Below are 20,292 nucleotides of genomic sequence, written 5' to 3'. Positions count from 1 at the left end.
TACAGTGCTTGTGTGTAATAGGCCTTTTTTGTAAATAAACTGACCTAAATCTCTTTATCATGGCTCTATTCTATGTTTAATAAACCATAATGATGAATTTGTTGATATTTCATTAGTTTAACGGATATTTTAAGGGCCAATTCAACAAAAATAACTGAAATGGCTGGTGTTCTAATAATGTTGGCCATCGTTGTATAGCAGCAGTTGACTTATGAAAATAAACAGCTGCTCGGAACTGCTCGCTCCTTTTCCCCACCAATAACTGTATAACAATAACCCGTAACTGGCCTATGATTGGTCCTCAGGTGTACTACTCCCCGTGGGTACCGCCTCCCTTCCTGCGCTCTCATCAACCTTTCCCACGGAGGGCGAGTGGATCACGGCTCACACAAACTCACCGCCATCGTCAAGCCTCAGCCCGCAAACTACAACTCCCAGCGCCAGATGGGAAGCCTTAACCACTCCCCACGCTCACCCTTCATCCCCACACAGGTAAGAGGCCACAGCTTTTTTCCTGTTTGGAATTTAAAATAGTTGAGCTAGTTGTTTTTCATCTGACTTTTTCTTCTTCTTTTTTTAAATATATATTTATGCCTTTTTTTATATATGCCTTTTAAAACATTTAATACAAAAAAATTTAACAATTTTTTACTGTTTTATGAGGTAATATTAGAGCTAAACGGAGGAAAAATAATTATAAAATTACGAGAATAAAGTTATATGTTCATGAGAACTAAATAATCCAGGCGAACCTATTATCTGTAACCATTTAAATGCAGGGAAAAAGACGATATTTCTTCTTTGAAATTGCACAGTCTCAAACTACAACTTCATACTCGCCAAATGACGACTTTGGTCTTGTAATTCTTTTTTCTCAACGTGGCCCTGATACTCGTATTGTTTCCGTATAAGTTACAGTGAAATGTTACTGCCCTGGAGAAATGCTTCTCTCATCCTGCACTGGACAGGTTTGCTCTACCGTTAGATGGACAATAAAGTTTTTGAATCTAAATCTTCCATGCAAACTCTTTCTCTCTTTCTCCGTTCCACCTCTCCACTCCTCGTCTGCAGCACAACAGCAAACAGGGCCCGGTGAAGGCAGCCTCCCAGGGCAACAGGAGCTCTCCCTCCAAAGGTCTCAACCACAAACAACAGGCCAAGGTAACGTACTGTGTCTAGACCCTTTTAACCCCTAACCCTAACCCCCTAACCTTCACTTATATAGGCCTCTTTACCGTGTCTCTCCTCCTTCATCCAGGGAAAAGACGAGTACGGTAATGTGTGGCAGACTCTGCAGGACACCAGCCCTCCTCAACAACCTCCCGCTCACTGGCAAAATAATGTAAGTCTGTCGGTTTGAGGGCTTTTGACATTATTAAAGGAGAAGTAAGTGATATTCTTTTGTTAATATACGTGTCAAATCACTATATATTCACACAGCAATCACTTAAACAGTATGCGCAGTTCATAACGCAGGTCTCCCAGTCATTCAGTTTTGTAGTAATTGCTAGATAAAATTTGGAGTATCCCGCTCGTTTTATCAGGAGACAGGGCGCTATAAAGAGGCGGGTCTCTGTGCCCGTGAACGATAACTCACTGCTCTCCATCGCGGCACTATCTGATGAAGACGGCTGTGTGTTCATGTGGTGCTGACGTAGGGACGAGGGAGAGGACTGCTAACTGCAGTCACTGACAGGAAGTTAACTAAAAGGACCATATCACTTACTTCTCCTTTTTAATTTAGTGAACAAACATTGAGTTACATATTAGTTTTCAGATCATCTTTTGTTCCGTTTTTTTTTTTCAGTTTCCAGTTTCCTCGTGTTCATTTTGACGTACTGTATTGATCAAATCTAGTGACATGCGTTTATTTGCAACAATCATTTGCAAAAATCTAATGCTGCCACCATTTTGTGATTTCTGCTTGTAAGTAGGAATGGCAAAACCTTGTGAAACAGACCCCAGTCTAACAATACCGAGCATTATTTACCTTTTTTAAGCTGAAATAAGGCTGATCTCCTGAGTATACATAAAAGTTAAATGAAAAGAAAATGAAATGGCACAGGATTCTGCTACAGGGAAGGTTTACTGTAAAGGCAAATAACTGTCTTTGGGTCACAGTTATGTGCAAAGTACGGTTGTGTTGATAGGCACAACAAGAGGCATTAGCAGACGAATACAGCCAGTAGCTTTGACAAGAAGTTATACTGAGTTTTCCAACATTTTTGTTGGTAGATATTCCACTAATAAAGATTACAAAATACTGTTACTGTGTTTAAAGATAATAAGTAAAAACTTGTGTGTTTCCGATTCTAGGAAGAACCTTCCCAACAGGGGACGAGCCAGCAGTCAGACACAGCAGTAAGGACAGAAGCGCAGCTCGCTAACCCAGCAGATAAACAGTGCAGCATGTCGAGAGCAGGACGAGGCTGAGAGTTTTTATACTCAGAAGCAGAATTAAAAGCTTCATGAACTTGAGCTGCTTGTGTGGAAGAATATTTATCAGCAGCTTTACACAAATATACACAGAATACTGTTGCACCACATTGTTAGCATTCCATTGAAGTTACTTGATATGCTCCCACTGAGGCAGCCTGATGTGCTATTGTTGGCCATTGTAGGATCTTTTACTGGAAATGAACCCACCAGCGAATCATGGATGGTTTATGTATATTTGTGTGTGTGTGTGTTTTCAGTGTGATTTTGGTTGCTGACATTTGCTTTTAATGTAAGTGTGTGCTTTGCTCCATGCATGGATGTGTGGCTAGAATCATGTTGGGTTGTGTGTCTTTCTTTAGCAGACCCCAGTTGGTGGCATCCGACTGTTGAAGAAGAATGAAGACGCCCACACCCTGTTCCCCGCACAGAACACAGCCAATAAGGTACACACACACACACACACACACACACAATTTGTATATCTTAATTAAATGACTTATCTGGCTTCATGTGCATCTTTAAGCTGCTGTTGCTGCTGCAGTGTCCGACAATAATAATAATAATTTTTTAGAACACACTGAATTGTTAGAATCTTGTTTTTGTATGGGTCCACAGTGTAAACTAATGGCGCTTTTCCACCGCATGGTATCAGCTCGACTCGACTCGACACAACTCGCATTTTTGGCGTTTCCACCGCAATTTCATGGTACCTGGTACCTGCTAGCGGCTGCTTTTTTAGTATCGCCTTGCTCTAGGGTCCAAGCGAGCTGAGTCGAGCTAAAAGGTGACGTCGGCAGACGGCCGGCCGCTGATTGGCCAGAGACTACCGTCTGCCGGCTTCATTCTGTTGATTATTCTCCCCTTGATTCTCAACAACTCTCCGGGACTTTTATGTGTATTTTGTCTCGCCGCGTGCAGCCTTCTTTGGCTCGCTTTCATTTGATTTGCATCACAGACCCGATTTTTTTCTCTCCATATATTCGCTAAGCTCACCCAGTTGTGTTGGCTGTTGGGGAAGTTACTTTGAACATACGAGAGGAGACATAGCAGCTAGGCTAAATAGCCTATAGCAGCAAGCTGGGACAGACATGATAGCGAGCGATTACATTACAAGCCTCGGACTGCACTGATTACCTCAATAAAATATTCAGGCTGAGACACGGCTTGCATTTGAAAACACGTATCCTGAAACAAGCACTTAACAGTCAACTTTATCATGCCGTGTTTACGTGCATAGGGATGTACGTGACGCATCCCTACAGCTGTGTGGCAGTCACACATCAGGACACAAACCCTCCCTTTTAACGGCCCGTAGCAATATTATTCTACTTCTTTTAGCAAACAGATACAAGGGGAGTATTTTCTTAAACATTTCTCATCCGTGTTTTTGGCGGTTGGTTCAGTTAATAGTGCAACAACTGCTCGTAATTTCTGCTTTGCTACTTGACTCCGGAGTTGGCTTTCAGCCCCTTACGACAACCCCGCCCACGTTCAGGAGGTACTATTTTCGGTGGAAAACGACCCGTGCTGCTACCAAACCAAGTTAAACTGAGTCGAGTTGAGTCGAGTCGAGCTACATTTGCGGTGGAAAAGCGCCATTACTCTCTTCCATCTCTTAACCTATTGCTTCTCCCTCAGGCTACGACTGAGTTTGAGGACCTGATAGCCAGCCTGAAGATCTCCACAGGCAACCAGCAGACGCCCCCACCTCCTGCTCCCGCACAAGCCCCCGCCAGCCAATCGGACGGCCCGCTGTCTCCACAGTCATTCGCCATGGTGAGTGTCAGAGGCAGAGGTGTTGAATTAACATGTGTACACAGTGCCTGTAGCAGCCACTAATGTCATAACGGTCGGTAGCCTCGTAACTGCCAATAATATATATATATACGATGATGTAGAAACTTGCCTAAAATTTTTATAAAATTTCCATCACTTTTTGCCAATGCTATAATACCTTATTTTATTACATCAACCAATAAGGTAATATTATTTGGGTATTTGAAATAAAATAAAATTATATATTATTTATCCAGAATTTATCCAGTATCGTTAATGGCATCTTACTACATTATCGGCTTTGATAACATTGAAAACTGAAAAATGATTATGTTATCGGCGGTAATTGCATTATTTGCTCCTACATAGCAGCACGGTGACAATGTGAGCCCGTTGTCCACAATAACCGAACAAAGCCCATTTTAGTTCCTCGAAGTCTTCGAACATGTTCTTGCTTTGTGTGTTGTCTGTGGTTGTAGAAGGGAACCATGATGCTGAAGGAGATGCTGAAGATTGACAGCCCTGGAACAGGAAGTCCCGCCTCCCCCCAGGAGATGGCTAACAGCGGTGGCCAGCAGCAGAACAGGAGAAGATCCTCCAAGAAACTAGGTACAGAACTCCTTCACCCGACAGGCTAATTCAATACAACCACATGTCCAATACATTTGTATACAAATATAAATTCTGCCATTTTGGCTACGTTCCAATACCCTTACTATCTACTATTTAGTATGGTAGAAATAAAGATCAAGGATGTCCCGATTCGTCTGGCTAGATTTAGTATGCTTCGAAATATCCAGATGTCTACTACATCCGGCCAAAATTTTAAGTGTTGAGGGATTCTGACTCACAATCCAGTGCGCGCCGGAGGTGACGTCACATCGACGGGAGCCTCTATATGAAAACAAACAGGGATGCGACGGATATAAAAGCAAGAGGCAAGATCAAGGCGCAATATTACGATGAAATAAATAAGTAAAAGTATGTCCCTAGTGTATGCCTACTGCATCCTAACTAGATTATTTTTATGGTCAGATGTATGTATGTATGTATGTATGTTGAATAGAAAAAAAGAAAGAGTATGCGATTTTGGAAAGCAGGGTGGGTTTCTTCTCAACTCTCTCTCCTCCTGTGTTCTGTCCTTCCAGCAGCCAACATGAACGCGCCTCACGGTGACGGGGCGGCGCTGGCTCCTCCCGGGCTGTCGGGCGCTGCCATGATGAACAGCAAGGTGTCGGAGCTGGCCTGTGTGTGTGTGGCGCTGGGAATGCCACCGCCCGACTCTAGCTTCATACGCAACAGACAGGTAAACACAGCCCCAAAGCATGTCTTGTCTTTTTGCATGTCACGTCTGAAAAGATAGAAATCGGCAGAAAACTTTGAATTTTCCCCCTCTATTTACCTGCATGGCTTAATATATGTCTGTGTGTGCTGGCCCTATACCACTACTAACCCTGTCCTCTGTCTCCACAGGGTGTAGTGTGCCAGGTGAAGCTGTCAAATGGCCTGATGGTTCACGGTCCACAGTGCCAGTCAGAAAATGAAGCCAAGGAGAAAGCGGCCTTCTTTGCCCTCCAAAGACTGGTACACTTACTCAAATATTACCTTTATGTATTGCTGTGAAAAAATAGTTTTCCACACAGCAGTGTAACTCTCCTCTGCCTATGTTCCCCTGCTTGTCTCTAGAATTCAGTTGGATCAGGCTTCCCCCTCCCTCCTCCTCTCTTCCCTGGAATGGCTCAGATCAGACCCCCGGCCATGGGAGGCATGGCCCCCATGTTCAACCAGCAAGGTCAGTCTCTCTACCCCCCTTCCGCTGTATCTCTTGACTAATTGTCAACAGGATTCCTCACATCTACAATTCCACCAGTGGTTATTATTTGTTGGCATTTCCCCTCCAATAGGGTTCAGGTATAGGGTCAATGTATAGTCCACAACTTGTCCAAGGTTTCAATTAAAGTCTTTTGTTATTCTTGAGATTTTTTTCTCTAAAGTATGGAAGAGTATTTGATCCCCTGGAGAGAAAAATAAAACGAGGTTGTTGTTTTGTTTTTTTCATTTTATTATATGCACTTCAAGAATAACGACCAAAGCAAAGATGTCTTCGTTTGTGTTTTTAATAACGTGCGGTTATGTCACGAGTATGCTCTTTCTCCTTGCAGGTGGCTTGCTGATGCCCCCCCAGGGTTTCGGTCCGGCCCCTATGTGGGGGATGCCTCTGCCTCCTCACCACAACCACAACCAGAACCAGCCCTTCTTTGGAGCAGCAGGAACCTTCCCCGGTGCCGTGCGCCCGCAGCACGCACCAAACCCACCCATCGGCTCACACAACCAGTTTGTCCCATTACAGGTAAACATGCGCCAACAGAGGCAGCCGATATGTGTTGAAGTATTTAGCTGTATTTCTTATTTAGTTGCCTTTTTTGGTTTTATTTCTATTGATTTTAAAGGTCACCGATAATGCATAATGCTCTTTTTTATGGTTTAACATTAATATTGGTCCCGTCGTGACTAGAGAGTCCCAAAGTATGAGAAAAAAAACTTTTCTAATTTTCTCCACCTTTCTGAAAACCTGTGTTCAAAAACCCCCAGTCAGATTTCTCTCCCCTTAAGGCTCATTTATGCTCTACGTTAGATACGGATACGGACAGAGCCTTCTGTCCGTACTCTGCGTACATTACGTCCGTATTTCTGCACGTATCCTGCAAGCTTGCGGATGCGTACCAAACGGACAGAACGGAGGACGGAGCATTACTACCGAAGATCACGGGGGGGCGCCTAGCCAACAGTTCACTTTCACTTACTGTACATTTGTTTACAAACACAAACGAAAGACATAATACTTTAGAAAATGTCTTAACTTTTGAGGAGAGGTTTTTGTGAGTAGATAGGAAATTACATACACATTTATCTATCTATGAAGTTACACGGCCGGAGCACAGGGACAGACAACTACAACAGAGCAGCATGAGCGGGGATCGCACGGGGAAGAATGTCAGCTAGACGGGAGGCTGACGGCAGCAATAGAGAAGTACCGGAGGTCCGTGCAAGACTAGTTTGTTGACATGTCGCGATTAATGTCCTCACAGACCCCCGCTGTCTATTATACAGCCTCTAGTTTAGCCTCTTCCATCGGTAGTATATCGCTAAAGCTGTTTCTTCCATGGATCTATTATTAAATATTTATTCCAGTTAATTCACTGTTTGACTCTTCTTCTTCCTATTTGAGTAACTTTTTACTCTGAGCGCCGATGCTGCCCACTAATGGTTGATTTGCTTAATGTCGATTCCAACATAAAGGACGCATGGAAGTATGAGGGCAGTGACGGACATAACGTTATAAACATACGTCTCTTTTTACGCACGGAATTGGAGCATAAATGAGCCTTTATTAGGTCATTACCAACCTAACTAAAGTTAGCTATACCTCCACGTATAATAAGCACACCCCCAGATAGAGACCCCTGACTCTAACTGCCAGTTGGATTAAATCCGGCAGTTATAAATATATAATATATATAAAGGTTTTTTTGGACATTACACCATGAAAACAGTTTCTAGCAGAAACCCAAATGACAATTTTGAACCATAAAATGCGCATCATAGGTTGCCTTTATGGTAATGCCATAGTCACCATAAGTTTTATTTTTTTCATATACCCTTAACAGGTGACTAAAAAGCGTGTCTCGGCCAACAAGAAGAACCAGGACGGTCGAGAGTTTTACAGCGCCGCCCACACCGTGTCCAGGAACCAATCGCAGAGGAGCCCCAGCCAGCCCTCTGGCCAATCACAGGCTGCCGTTAGGAGTGAAGGCCAGAGCAGCGGCAGAGTGGAGCGACCTCACCAACACACTAGCGCCGGCCCGGCCGATGCCGTCTCCACGACAACAGAGCCCGCCCCTCACACGCCCCCCCGACAGAACGCACCGTCGACAGGCCACACCCCCGGCTCCGCCTCCAAGAGGAAGCACAGAAAGTTAGCCGTCAACTTCGAGGCAGCTAAAGTCTCTGAATAATGAGCTGGGGTGTGTGTGTGTGAGAGAGAGGGGGAGAGAGAGAGAGAGAGAGATAGAGAGAGAGAGAGAGAGAGAGGTGTGTGTTTGGAGTTTTTAATCTGCCGTTTTAAACCCTTCACTTGAGATCAGAGTCGAGTCGAGGTATAGCAGCCTAGCAAAGCTGGTTATTGTAGTTCTACATCCCCCCTCCCCCTTGTGACGTCACCTTGTTGAGCGTTACAGTATGTGGCCAGTGTGAGCCCACAGCGTGCTGACCGGTGTGTATAAGAGTCCAGTGTACTTTCCTAGAACGTGCCCAAAGCTTTGTTTCTTTTTTTTCCTAAATGAAAGCTATTTTGTGTAGTGTTTACCGAGTGCCTATTTCTTTGAATGGGAGTAGAGTAAGCAGAGCTGTGGTTCATATGATTTTTTTTTTAACTGTGGCAATTAATTCTATCACCTATGTTAATTTGCACTCACCAAACGATCGTGGCAGATTTCTCATCACATGATGTTTTATGTTGTATGTTGACAGCTTTTGAAGTTGTAAACACCCAGCTGGACCTAGCAGAGCAGTGAGACTGATGGCCTGACTGCTGCAATATGGGAAAACAAACAAACAAACATAAGCAGATACTTAGTGAGTACAATGCAATGGCCAGAGCTACAAACATCCAAGCCAAGTCGTAATAAACTGCACAAGCAGAAAACTAGGTTCATCAACCCCAGTGTAACTCAATTCATTATATATGCATGAAATAGAAAAAGCAAAGAGTTGGCCGGAAGAAAACAAAAGATGGATTCCAGGGTTCGACATAACGTATAGCCCGATGGCCCGGGGCCAGTAAAATCATATGCAGGGCAAGTTGATTGACCAGTCACTGGCCCGCCCGGGCCAGTGACTGGCCAATCACAGTTCAGTATCTTTTTGTAGACTATATCATGGTTCATTGAAATGCGCGTTGAGAGTCGGAATGAAAGCAGTGTTTATTTAAGACTCAATATAATAAACCTAATATAAATTATATTTTTTAACGAAAGGCCAGTGGACAAACGATGCGTGGGCGTTTTGACAGGCGGAGCAACAAGCGGGTGCACTCTCGCTCCGTTGGCAGAGCTGCCTACCGTCCGCCTGCGAGTCGACAAATTAATCAACTTACTCTGCCCCCTTTCTTTCTTCCCACAGCAGAGGTTGAGGTGCAGAAAATGATAACTGCGCTTTTCCTTTATCTGCCGCCGTAATACAGTATTTGCATCCAAGCCCCAATGGTAATACAAATGAGAGGCTTTATTTAAACGCTGTGAATGCGTCTCCGGTGATTGTGTCGGTTGTAGACAGAAACGAACGGAGGGACTCCGCTCACTGTACAGTTCCTATAGTCGCGCAGTTTGGCACTGTGTTTTCAGGCTCGAGACATTCAATCAGATCGCGGAAGTCTTTCCCATTGAAATCGCTAACGGGGAGAATATCCCCGGTTATTATTTTAGCCACAAACCACAGTTCATCTGCGCGACGGCTCACTAGCTGGCGAGATCACACGGTGAAACGCTGCTGTGATCGGACGAAGGCATTGTGTGTTTCTAAGGTGATTTAACGTCTTAGTCTTAGACGAGCGTTTAACTTATGCTGCATATTTTGCACTGCATTGTTTTTTTATCAATAGTTTGAAAAAATTGTCCCACACCGGACTCTTATGTGAAGCTGACACTTCATGGAGAAGTGACACTCCTGCAGCGCGCTCACGACCAGACGTGAACTCACATACACGGTGAAATCTCCCATTAAAAAAAACGGCATAACCCACTGATTTTCGGATTTCTATTCTATTTTTAAAGTCAACTTGAGCGCAAGTGGAAAACCGGTCATTCGGTCGACACATTCACATCCCTAATGCGAAATGAGAAAGTAATAAAAACAGTCTACCACACCACAAAGAATGATCAGACCTTCATCTCTTATTTTTTTTTTGTTTTAATGTTTGAACATGACTTCTTCAGGTGAACTGTTCATTAAACTGCCCAAATTCAAGAATAAAAACAACCATCAAACTACTGGACTTTAAAATACTGGCCGACTCTTTCAACATACTTTCAGTTGTAGGCTTCAAATTCAATATGTTTGCCTGGTTTTATATTATGTGTATGAGCAATATCAACACTTCATATAATTAACTAAAAGAAAAATAACCAAATCTAAACGGAATATCTATACTGTTACAGTATAGATATTACCTTTAGATCTGGTTATTTTTCTAATAAAGGTATTATAATAATTGACACTAAATTATGAAGAAAAAAAAGTGTGTGCAGGGCCAGTGAAAATATACAAGGGGCCAGTAAAACTCAGATCCACTGGCCCGGCGGGCCAGTAGGAAAAAAAAGTTATGTTGAACCCTGGATTCTTACAGGGGGTAGAAATTGCAGAGTGCAAATCATGCAGAATCTGAGTTCTAATGGCTCTTAAGCTTTGTGTAAGGAAACCTGTAGAGTAAGAAGCTCAGCTCCTTATATATGTCCAGCCTTTCACCACAGGCTGCTGCTGTGGAAGCTTGGGACAGCATAGGGGGCTTATATGCAGACAGAGACTTGAGATTGAACACACACACACACACACACACACACACACACACACACACACACACACACACACACACACACACTCCTTGAAGTTTTTGAAAACCTCTTTCAATTCAGTTCTCAGGGACATGCAGCCTCAGAGTGCCACTGCATCGGCAACTCCTTGCTCCATAAAAACACTGTTTATGTACATTTATACATGTGTATATCTATACTAAACTAGTTTGAATGCACATGATGCTGCGTTGCTCTTGGTTTGATGTTTTCAGGGGGTTGTCAGTGTATACTTTATGCATCAAATGGGCCTTCTACTCCGGCTTTGTGTATGAAGATAGATACACTAGCTTTGTCAGGTTTCAACTTCAAATGACCTGTTTTTAATATGCTTAGTGTGACATCCTTAGTTTCCCTCCCTAACGCCTTGCTGTTGCAATTTTTATTTCTACTGGTTTTATTGTTAACAACACAGCCAAAGTAAAACGCAGAATTATGACACGAGAAATGATTGGACACTGCCAGATTCCCAAAAAGCAAACTTGATACAAGTCAATCTTTCTATATTTTTGAACTGTGGCTTATTTTACACAGTTGCAGATTTCAATTGTCTTGCTTCCACTAATGTGTTTTTTTTAAACTAAGATTTTTTTTTTCTTCTTGTAAGTGTGGGAGCTCACACAGTTTCTAATGCCAATGTACCTGTTTGTACATCTTTAATTGAAATAGAAAAAATTGACAATTAGGATTTTATTGATTGTGTGACGTTTTGGTTTAAATGTGCTGATGATGAAGTTCACATATCAATTACTTTGATTGATTCAGTTCAAAGGAGGAAAGAAAAAGAGCAGAGTACTGAGATGACAAACCGTCCCATATGGGTTATTTTTGTATCTGTGTAAATGTGGCCAAAGAGCATTGTAACACTGTTATTTAACGAGTCCTGCTATATTTCCATTATGTTTACCAGATCTCTCAAGATGCTTTTAGGAACGTTCTACAGATTTTGATTGGTGGTTTTTTTTAAGTCCTTTGGGATATTTGACATGCTTGGCTTTTTAGGGGCATCTCTACACACACCTGGACGTATTCACACACACACACACACACATATATAAATGTTTTTTTTTTTTTTTTTCAAGCTATGTATTTTACCCCATTTTTATGGTTGGTGTTGGGCTCTTTTCTAAGCAATCTGGTTATAATAATGTTTGTGGTGGAGCTACAGCTGTAGCCACTTTGTCTCCTGTCTTTTAGGGGGGGACACGAGCATAGCGAGTGTGTGTGCGTGCGTGCGTGCGTGCGTGCGTGCTTTAAGGCTCTTATCCTAAACACCGACCCTGGAACTCAAGTCGACACGGCTCTGGTGCAATAAGGGGAGGTCGTAAAGTCGAAGCACACCTGAAGTGTATGGGGGGTTTTTTTGGGGGTTTTTTTTTTATGGAATTGAATTAAAAGTAGGGAATCCTCAATATGAAGAGATAATGACTTATTTTGATTCAGGAATGTGCTGTACATATCCATTTAATTAAAATGAATCTTTTGTTAAAATGTGGCGTCTTTTTGTCATTTAAAACAACTCTCCGAGTCCTTTTTGTTATCCCATCCTCAATTACTTTAGAATTACAGTTTCTAACTCACCTATTGTGATTTTTTTTCTCCAACATTGATAGGGGTCCCTGGTGTGTCAAGAGATAGTAGGAGAACAAAAAAACAACCCTCTCTTTTTCTCCACCATACCCTTTCTGATAACCTGTGTTCTAAAACCCTGGTCTGATTTATCCCCTCATTACTAACCTAACTGAGCACTACCTGTGATAGGCACATCCCCAGATATCCCTGAATAACTGGCAGTAAGATTCAAACCGGCATGGCGGGGCTTTAAAGGGACAGGCTTTAAAATGAAACATTTCTGACAGAGGATAAAAATAGGAGAGCAATTCAGCAATGGCACGTGAGAAATATGACGGGGTCTTTTGGACATTACACCATGAAAACAGTTTCTAGTAGAAGCCCCCAAATAATAAATTTTAACCTGAAAATTTGAATAATATATCTGACCTTTAAAACCAAACTTTGGGAATACATCTCACAAAAACCCCTCAACACCCTGAAGCAGCAGACCCTGTGAAAATGTAATATTTTTGTCGTTCTCAAAACTTTTGACCACGACTGTAGTCTCTCTTTAGTGTCTAAAGCAACTGCTGACACTCGTGTGTGTGTGTGTGTGTGTGTGTGTGTGTGTGTGAGAGAGAGAGAGAGAGAGCTTGTAGACGTGCATTTACTGCTATTTGTACATTGTGCACAAAATGCCTTGAATATTCTGACTGTAGGGATGATCATCGAAAAATAAGAATACAAAATATAACAAAAGCAAAAGATGTCTCAAATTAAGATAATTATTATGTTTTTATTTTAAATTTGATCACAAATACTATATCTGAAATATTAATAGTTCAAGCGCGCACGCGAACACACACACAATACACTTGATAAAGATAAATGTAATAAAAATTTAAAAAATCACTTTTTAATTTCTCTTTAATCTCTAAGAAAACATTATGAAGTAAAAATTAAAGATTATATTTATAAATTAAATTATATGTATATTTGTCGGATGTTTAAGAACTGTTTATTGTCTATTTTCAGTGAGAGGTACTTGTTTCAATAAGACATAGATCTCTTTATAATGACGCCTCTTTACTGCCCTCATGTGGCTATAATGAGGTACTACACCCACGGACATTTATGGAGTCAGTCCAGCTCTCGTTCAGTTAAATCCTATTCAGAGCGTGAGTGAAGTCGCCCTCCTGTGGCCATCAATCATTACTACAACCACATTGGTCGCTAGACGTAATTACATACAAGCAACATGTTTGGTTGAAAAAAAGTGTCGTGGTTGTTTCTTAACTCGCGTTGTAAAAATGTATTCACCGTTTCATAGCATCAATGCACAAAATCAGTTGGTATCTGAGAATGAAAGCGGACAAAACACCAGCTTTATTTCAACAGAGCGCACGAAAAACCTTGTTATTAGGAGGAGTATGCTACATTGTGTTAGCTTCACTAGCTTAAGCTAACGGTTTGTAATAGTTGGCTAATAATCAGGTTTAGTGGAGCAAGAACTATTGCCACTAAATGTGTCATGAGCATTGATTACTCTCTTGAAGTAACGTTACTTTAAGTAACATCCACGCGAAACGTCAGTGTATGTAGGGTATGTAGCCTATAGTTTGTATGGAGTATCATCTCATTATGCGGACATTAGACCGGTAGATGCAAGGGGTCCCCAAATGGATAAGTTTGCCACTGTATATAGCAGTGTGTTGTTGTTGTTGTTGTGGACACACTGTATAACCACGTATAACACACAGTGTTGGGGAAGTACAAGAAAAATCTTGTGTTCTTTTCCTTTTATAGCCCAATAAATGTTTGTAGGTTGTAGTTTCAGTAAACTATAAAGAAAAAGACAAAAAGTAATCCTTGAATCATTATGCAAATATGAATGTAGTAGTAACTAGAGTTTAACTAGTCTAAATAGAGTTCACTACAGTTACAACACTGATAACACATCATATAACATCTGCCATAACATTATAATGATGCGTATCAATTTCAAATGGCACATTTTAAAAAGGGTTCACAACTTGTAATAAATAATTGCATCACTACTGAATCATTTATTCAGATTTTAGTCATTAAGCTACTAAAACAGAACATATTTAAATTTTCAAGTTGTAAAATGTTTTATTCGCTTGGAACTGTATTTCCTCCTTTGCAAGGTGCCTTTCACTCAGTGTACCTGAAAACAATACTTGAGTAAGAGTAGAGATCCCTTACTAGAAATATTACTCTGTTAAATGTTTACAAGTCACCTAACATAGCCAACGTGTCAGACTGGACGTGTTAGCAGTCACCTAACATAACCAACGTGTCAGACTGGACGTGTTAGCAGTCACCTAACATAACCAACGTGTCAGACTGGACGTGTTAGCAGTCATTAAAGGGGACATATTATGCAAAAACTCGGGTTTAAATGTGTATTTCCGAGGTCTACTAGAAAAGGTTTTAATGGTCTATTGTACAAAAAGCCCATTAGTTTTCTAGCAATGCCCATTTCTTCATTGCCTTTTCAGGCCTTTTTTGGCCTCTCCCTAAAAAATTTGATTTTGACATCTACCCCCCTCCTATCTACATGGGCGTGCATGCACCGCCCTGCTCATTTACTCTATACCTACCTATATGGGCATGGCACACGCCCAGCTGTCAGTTTTGTTTACTTTTGGCCAATGCAGCATGGAGATCGATGTTACCATGTTTACCTTCATTTCTACAGCAAATATCAGCACACTTATCACTTCTAAACCAAAAGCTTTACAACTGAACCTGGTCAGGCAGGAGTCTGAGCTGAAAACTGTGAAAATTGCATCAAGATTTCTGGTTTCCCTGACATTATCCTCAGGTAAATACAGTTTAAATATGTCACAGTCAGTAACAGAATATGAGCTAAGTATTTACGAATGAACTCTCTAAATGTACAGTAACGTGGCAGGAAAGGAATGTATCATGTCAAGATCCACTGGAAAGACATTATCTTTTGTAAAAAAAATATATATAGAAACAATTACAGTCAGAGCTGCAAATTATCTGACACCCTTTCAATATCTAGTAGGTAATGTATCATTTGTATTGTGATCACTCATTTATAATAAAGTTTTACTGTTAAAACATGTATTGTGTTGCTTACTGTCACTGTTTGCTTCGTGTAGTAAAAGATTACTTGAAACTCACATTTTCATAGTCAGGATGTTGGACTAGTTTTCAGACCGATCTACATGCATTGACTTATACGTTTTTTAATTCAACCCTTTATCTCTCTGAAGATTTTTTCTTTGAAACAGTATCATTACATTTTAAAATGACCAAAACCATACTTAAAAATAAAGCAGTTTATTCATAGCCAGTGAAATGGAAATATAAAGTGTACATAATTCAAACAGAAGCAAAGCCATATTGTATGTAACTGTCCAGTTGTTGCTGGTGGGCCCTGAAGAAGACCACCTGTTCCACCCAGTGAACAGTCCTCTGATGGAACAGATAGTGTGACGGTCCTTGTGGGTCAACGCTCCGTCAGGTCACCCAGATAGCTGTAAAACATGGCACATTCAATGTTACATCATGTGTAGCCTACATACATGATACATCTGTAGTTATGGCAAAGCTACAAACTAATGAAAATATATTGGCCACTAATAAGTTCAGTATAGCCCTTGCTCAAGAAGAAACGAGTTCTGAGTGATACTGTGTGCTTTTTGAAATATAATGGACAGGAAACAAACAGCAGCAGAGGCAACTTACAGTAGGCTATTCCTGTCTACAGGGTTCTCAACCCTCACGCAATGAGAGTGAGACACACGCATTTCAGGCAATTCACACGCTCCACGCCACACCTTGCATTTCTCACGCAAATTATAACTCTGCCAAACTATTTTTTTTATATATATATAGCTTCGATAAATCCTGGCCGTCACCACCATCACCTAGTGTTGCCACCCGTCCCGTTTTTCCCGAAATTGTTCTCTTTTTTCACCAGCTGTCCCGGGGAAAGAAAAATCTCTCCCGGGACACAATTTGTCCTGTTTTTTGGGGAAAAACTAATTTGATTTCCTTCGTTCAGTAGTTAAGGCCGTTTCACACGGGCCGAGGAGTTTGTTGCGCCCACTAATACACTCTCAATGGAGAGGCGAGCGGGCAGAGAGAAGCCGCAGCATTTCGTCAGGCGGCACGACAAGCGTGCAGGGGCGGTCTTAACGATCTCGGGGCCCGTTTCAAGACCCTGTGTGGGGCCCCCCACATTTTTTTTTTCTATGAATAATGCTTGTGCATGCTCCCCGCAAAAATAAAAAAAAAGATTGTGGAAACTAGTTGGTTCATAGATGGATTATGAGATAATAGGCCCAGACTCTTAAACTCTGCAACTGTAAAAACATTTCAGAAGATTGGTCTGCAGACCCATGTTATATGGGTCTTGCTTTTCTATTTTTCACCTACTAGTTGAGGGGCCAAGTTGGTTTTAGTGCTCCCACATTCAAATGCGGACGCCGAAATAGTCTTCTCCATGGTTGGTCTTAACAAGACCAGCACCAGAAACAGACTAGCCCTAGAAGCAACATTGTCGTCCATTATGATGGTCAAAATGGCTGGTGTGGAGCCACAGTGCTTCAAGTGGGAGCCAGAAAACCCCTATCCTGAAGGCCTCAAAATCTGCCACTCGAAGCTACAAAACAGCAAGCATCAGTAATATCCAGTATCCATATTTGCTGAACTGAACTAAGAGTTTTACTGAAATAACTACCCCGAACAACTACCCTAGGCCCAACACCCATCTCACTAGTCTGGCATTTGGTATTAATCCAGTTATACTTTCATCATAAAATTACAACAATAGGCTATATTTTACCTAAAACAAATAAATTATACTGAACTGAACTTGTGTTAAAAACACACAATAAAATTTCACTCGCGCGCTTCGCGCGCTCGCATGGGAAATCCGCTTCTGTCTCACTCTAAACAATTTCCAAAAGTTGAGAACCCTGCTGTCTATTATATGACACTGGAGATGTAATAGGCCTACTGCTGCATGTACCACGACTGCTTGCATAACTACACACTGTCAACAACAAACAAATACTCAGTTTCCAACACACCATACAGTTTTACCGTCTGTTTTCACACAGGGGCTGTCACGGACAGACTCACAGATCTAACCGTTAGCATAAAAGCTAACGGGCGCTAACGCTAACTACTTAACCCAGAGACATTCTCTCGTTTCAGTCGGCGTTGGTTATTATAGGAGGGATAAATTAAAGCACATTACACACATTGAACTCATAAACGGAGACTTGTTTTTAAATAGGACTACTTACATTTCCAGAGGAGAGATGGTGTCTCTGGCTGTGTCTTGATTCAGAGACCACGCACTTGGTAGGACGCAGTCTCGCGGTCTATGAAGGCTAACGCCTCGTTTCCACATACGTACATTCTCGTATACGATCCAAAAGCATCCGTCCAAAAGTCCATTCATTCCTATGTGATTCTCCGTAATGTCCGTTTGCCTCCGAAACTCCTCCCCTCCGTAATATTTCTGTCCGGTTTCTGTCCGGTGTCCGTATTATATACGTTCAAAAAATTTAACTTTTTACGTGGATTACGGACAGACCGTATGGAAGTTTTGCTAGGTTAGCTTACATGCGATGTCCTTCCACTCAGTTAATGTTGATTGTCAAGTCAGTTTGATGATTAAAAAGTACTTGTTCATGTAGTTTGAACACTTTGTGAATAAGAGTGAATGTTATTCTGCTAAAATATTAAATAATTTAAATACGTGATACACTGTATACAGTCGGATAGTTTTTTATCAGTTTGATATTAAATACAGTCATCATCTGTGTCCTTTTGATATGAAATACAGTCAGATTTATTAGTTTAATGACACAAGTGAGACTGCCCGCGATCGCTGTGGCATCGCCAGAGATACGGACGCCCAGCCTCTCTTGAGATTTCCTTCCGTTGGACACTAGAAGCACCTTCCGTAAAACGTACACGAGTGACATACGTATGTGGAAACGAGGCGTATAGCCTATGAAGGCCGATTTTAAGGCCGGTTTTAAGGCCAACGAGCCTTGTTAAACGAGACGGTCTCCGCAGGTCTCCGTTTACGAGCATTTCCGGTTTACGTAACAAGCCGTTACCTTGCGTGACGACTCGCCGCTCCTGTGCTGCCTAGCAACCCTGATTGCTGCCAACGGAGACAGCCCTGTCAGCGGAGGAAAAAAGAAAAATAAGTTGTCTACCAGACGAAAAGAAAAAAAAGTACAAGAAAAAAAGAAAGTAAGATAAAAGTTAAGAAGATGGAGCAACACGTTGCTGTTTTGTTATTTTTTATTTTATTTTATGCAATCTCTGAAAAAAACGCAATGAATCATGGGATATGTTGGGCCACGAAGGATACATCTGATGCAGCCTTCAAAACTGCTTCAAAACCGTGAAACGAAGGCTGCATTTCACGACCGCATATGAGGAGCCTTGCAAGGAGCCTTGCAAATGGGACAGCCTTTGCGCGCCGCTATGACGCAATCGGTCTTCAAATGCAGCCTACGAGGCCGGTTCCAAGACCGCAACCCCTGAATCAAGACACAGCCTCTCTGTCTTCCAGGCACAATCTCCTCCACACTCCAGTATAACAGCAGATCACACTAGATTGCCAACCTTTGCTGGGCATAGCCAAACAAAAAATCCATTCAGCCCCGGTCTGCTTCGAGGCTGGGGTGTGATGGTAGCTTGAGGATGAGCTAACACTGCAGCTTGCTTCTCCTCTGTTGTTGCATGAGCGAGTGGAGGCTCAGCTGTGTGTGATTACCAACGGGGCGTCTTGATTTGCCAATCAACTACCGAGTTTCTGGTAAGCTTTCCCGTGGGAGTATTTATGGTAATGAAAACCGACCGGTTTCGTCACCAGTCTGTGTTTTTTGGAAGAAACCTTCAAATCCCCCTTTTTTCTAAAAAAGCATCCCTGAAGAAACTGACACATTTGTTTTTTTGAAGCTTGTGTGTGCTGGTAGAGACCCCAATAACCTAAAAGGGTGCCCAAACACCTGCAATGTTTTGTTTTTCATAATATGTCCCCTTTAAGGGAAATGTTCTTGTCACAATTAGATGTTTGTCTGGTAAACAAAGGCGTACTTTTTGGGGTTCCTGTTGGGATTCCAGAAAACCAAAGTGGAGCATGTGATATGTGATGATAAGGAAGACGCAAGTGTTGTTCTTTCATCTCCCCCAATTAGGTAACAACATGCAGTACAGAAGCACATTTTTTACATTATGAATTAATGGCATAAATTAAGTTCAAAATGAACCCAAATCCCAGTGATCATGTTAATTTGCCATAGCACAACCTTTTTTTGGATGGGTCATTCTTATTATATAACTTGTTTTAGTTATTGTGGGTGGACTACAACCCGAGGTATATATAGTAACTATTACTTGAAACAAATACACTTAAAAAAATCTTAAAATCATCAAATGTAAAAAGTGGCTCACGTAACCCCTTTATGCCCCATCATTTAAAATTTGCCATACTGCTACTCCAAGGTGGATCTCAGAATCCAGTCCAGAATCATCCTGGTTGATTTCTGCTGACTTATATTATATTCATTTAAATATACTGATCTTTAGTGAAGCCACTCAAATTATTATTATAGAATAGTTCACATCGTCGTCAATGCTGCCTAAAGCCTTGGTGTCTCAGCAGAAAAGTTGAAAGAACAGAAACAGCTTAAAGAGGGAGGAATGGAGAGAAAGAAGTGAGAGCAGAGAGACAGAAGTGAGCAGAGTGAGAGAAGTTTATTGACAGGTAAAGAGATACAGAATGAGAGCGGAGGCCTGAGCCAACACACAAACACAATTTAACTGAGGGATTGTTGGTAGAAAAAAACATGTTTAATTTGGGCTG

At 41.6% G+C, this 20,292-nt stretch overlaps 1 protein-coding gene across 3 annotated transcripts in view; it reads left to right on the top strand.

Annotated features, from left to right (window-relative positions):
* xrn1 (5'-3' exoribonuclease 1) overlaps positions 1-12,326 on the top strand; it is a 33,714-nt gene extending 21,388 nt beyond the window's left edge. Inside the window, exons 30-40 of one of the 3 annotated variants that reach the window (XM_080033696.1) lie at positions 306-492; positions 1,072-1,161; positions 1,259-1,342; positions 2,802-2,882; positions 4,078-4,215; positions 4,695-4,824; positions 5,364-5,521; positions 5,689-5,799; positions 5,902-6,007; positions 6,378-6,565; positions 7,884-12,326. In XM_080033696.1, the coding sequence (XP_079889822.1) occupies positions 306-492; positions 1,072-1,161; positions 1,259-1,342; positions 2,802-2,882; positions 4,078-4,215; positions 4,695-4,824; positions 5,364-5,521; positions 5,689-5,799; positions 5,902-6,007; positions 6,378-6,565; positions 7,884-8,231 (1,621 nt within the window). In that variant the 3' untranslated portion in view covers positions 8,232-12,326. Of the gene's footprint in view, positions 1-305; positions 493-1,071; positions 1,162-1,258; positions 1,343-2,798; positions 2,883-4,077; positions 4,216-4,694; positions 4,825-5,363; positions 5,522-5,688; positions 5,800-5,901; positions 6,008-6,377; positions 6,566-7,883 lie in introns of all 3 variants that reach the window. The other 2 variants (XM_080033697.1, XM_080033695.1) reach the window with 2 other exon arrangements.
* Positions 12,327-20,292: the final 7,966 nt, after the last annotated feature.

Source organism: Ammodytes marinus, assembly GCF_949987685.1.
Source record: "Ammodytes marinus genome assembly, chromosome: 9".
Lineage (NCBI taxonomy): Eukaryota > Metazoa > Chordata > Actinopteri > Uranoscopiformes > Ammodytidae > Ammodytes > Ammodytes marinus.
Note: the sequence above shows the minus strand (reverse complement) of the source record. Positions and strands in the feature narration are given on the sequence as shown.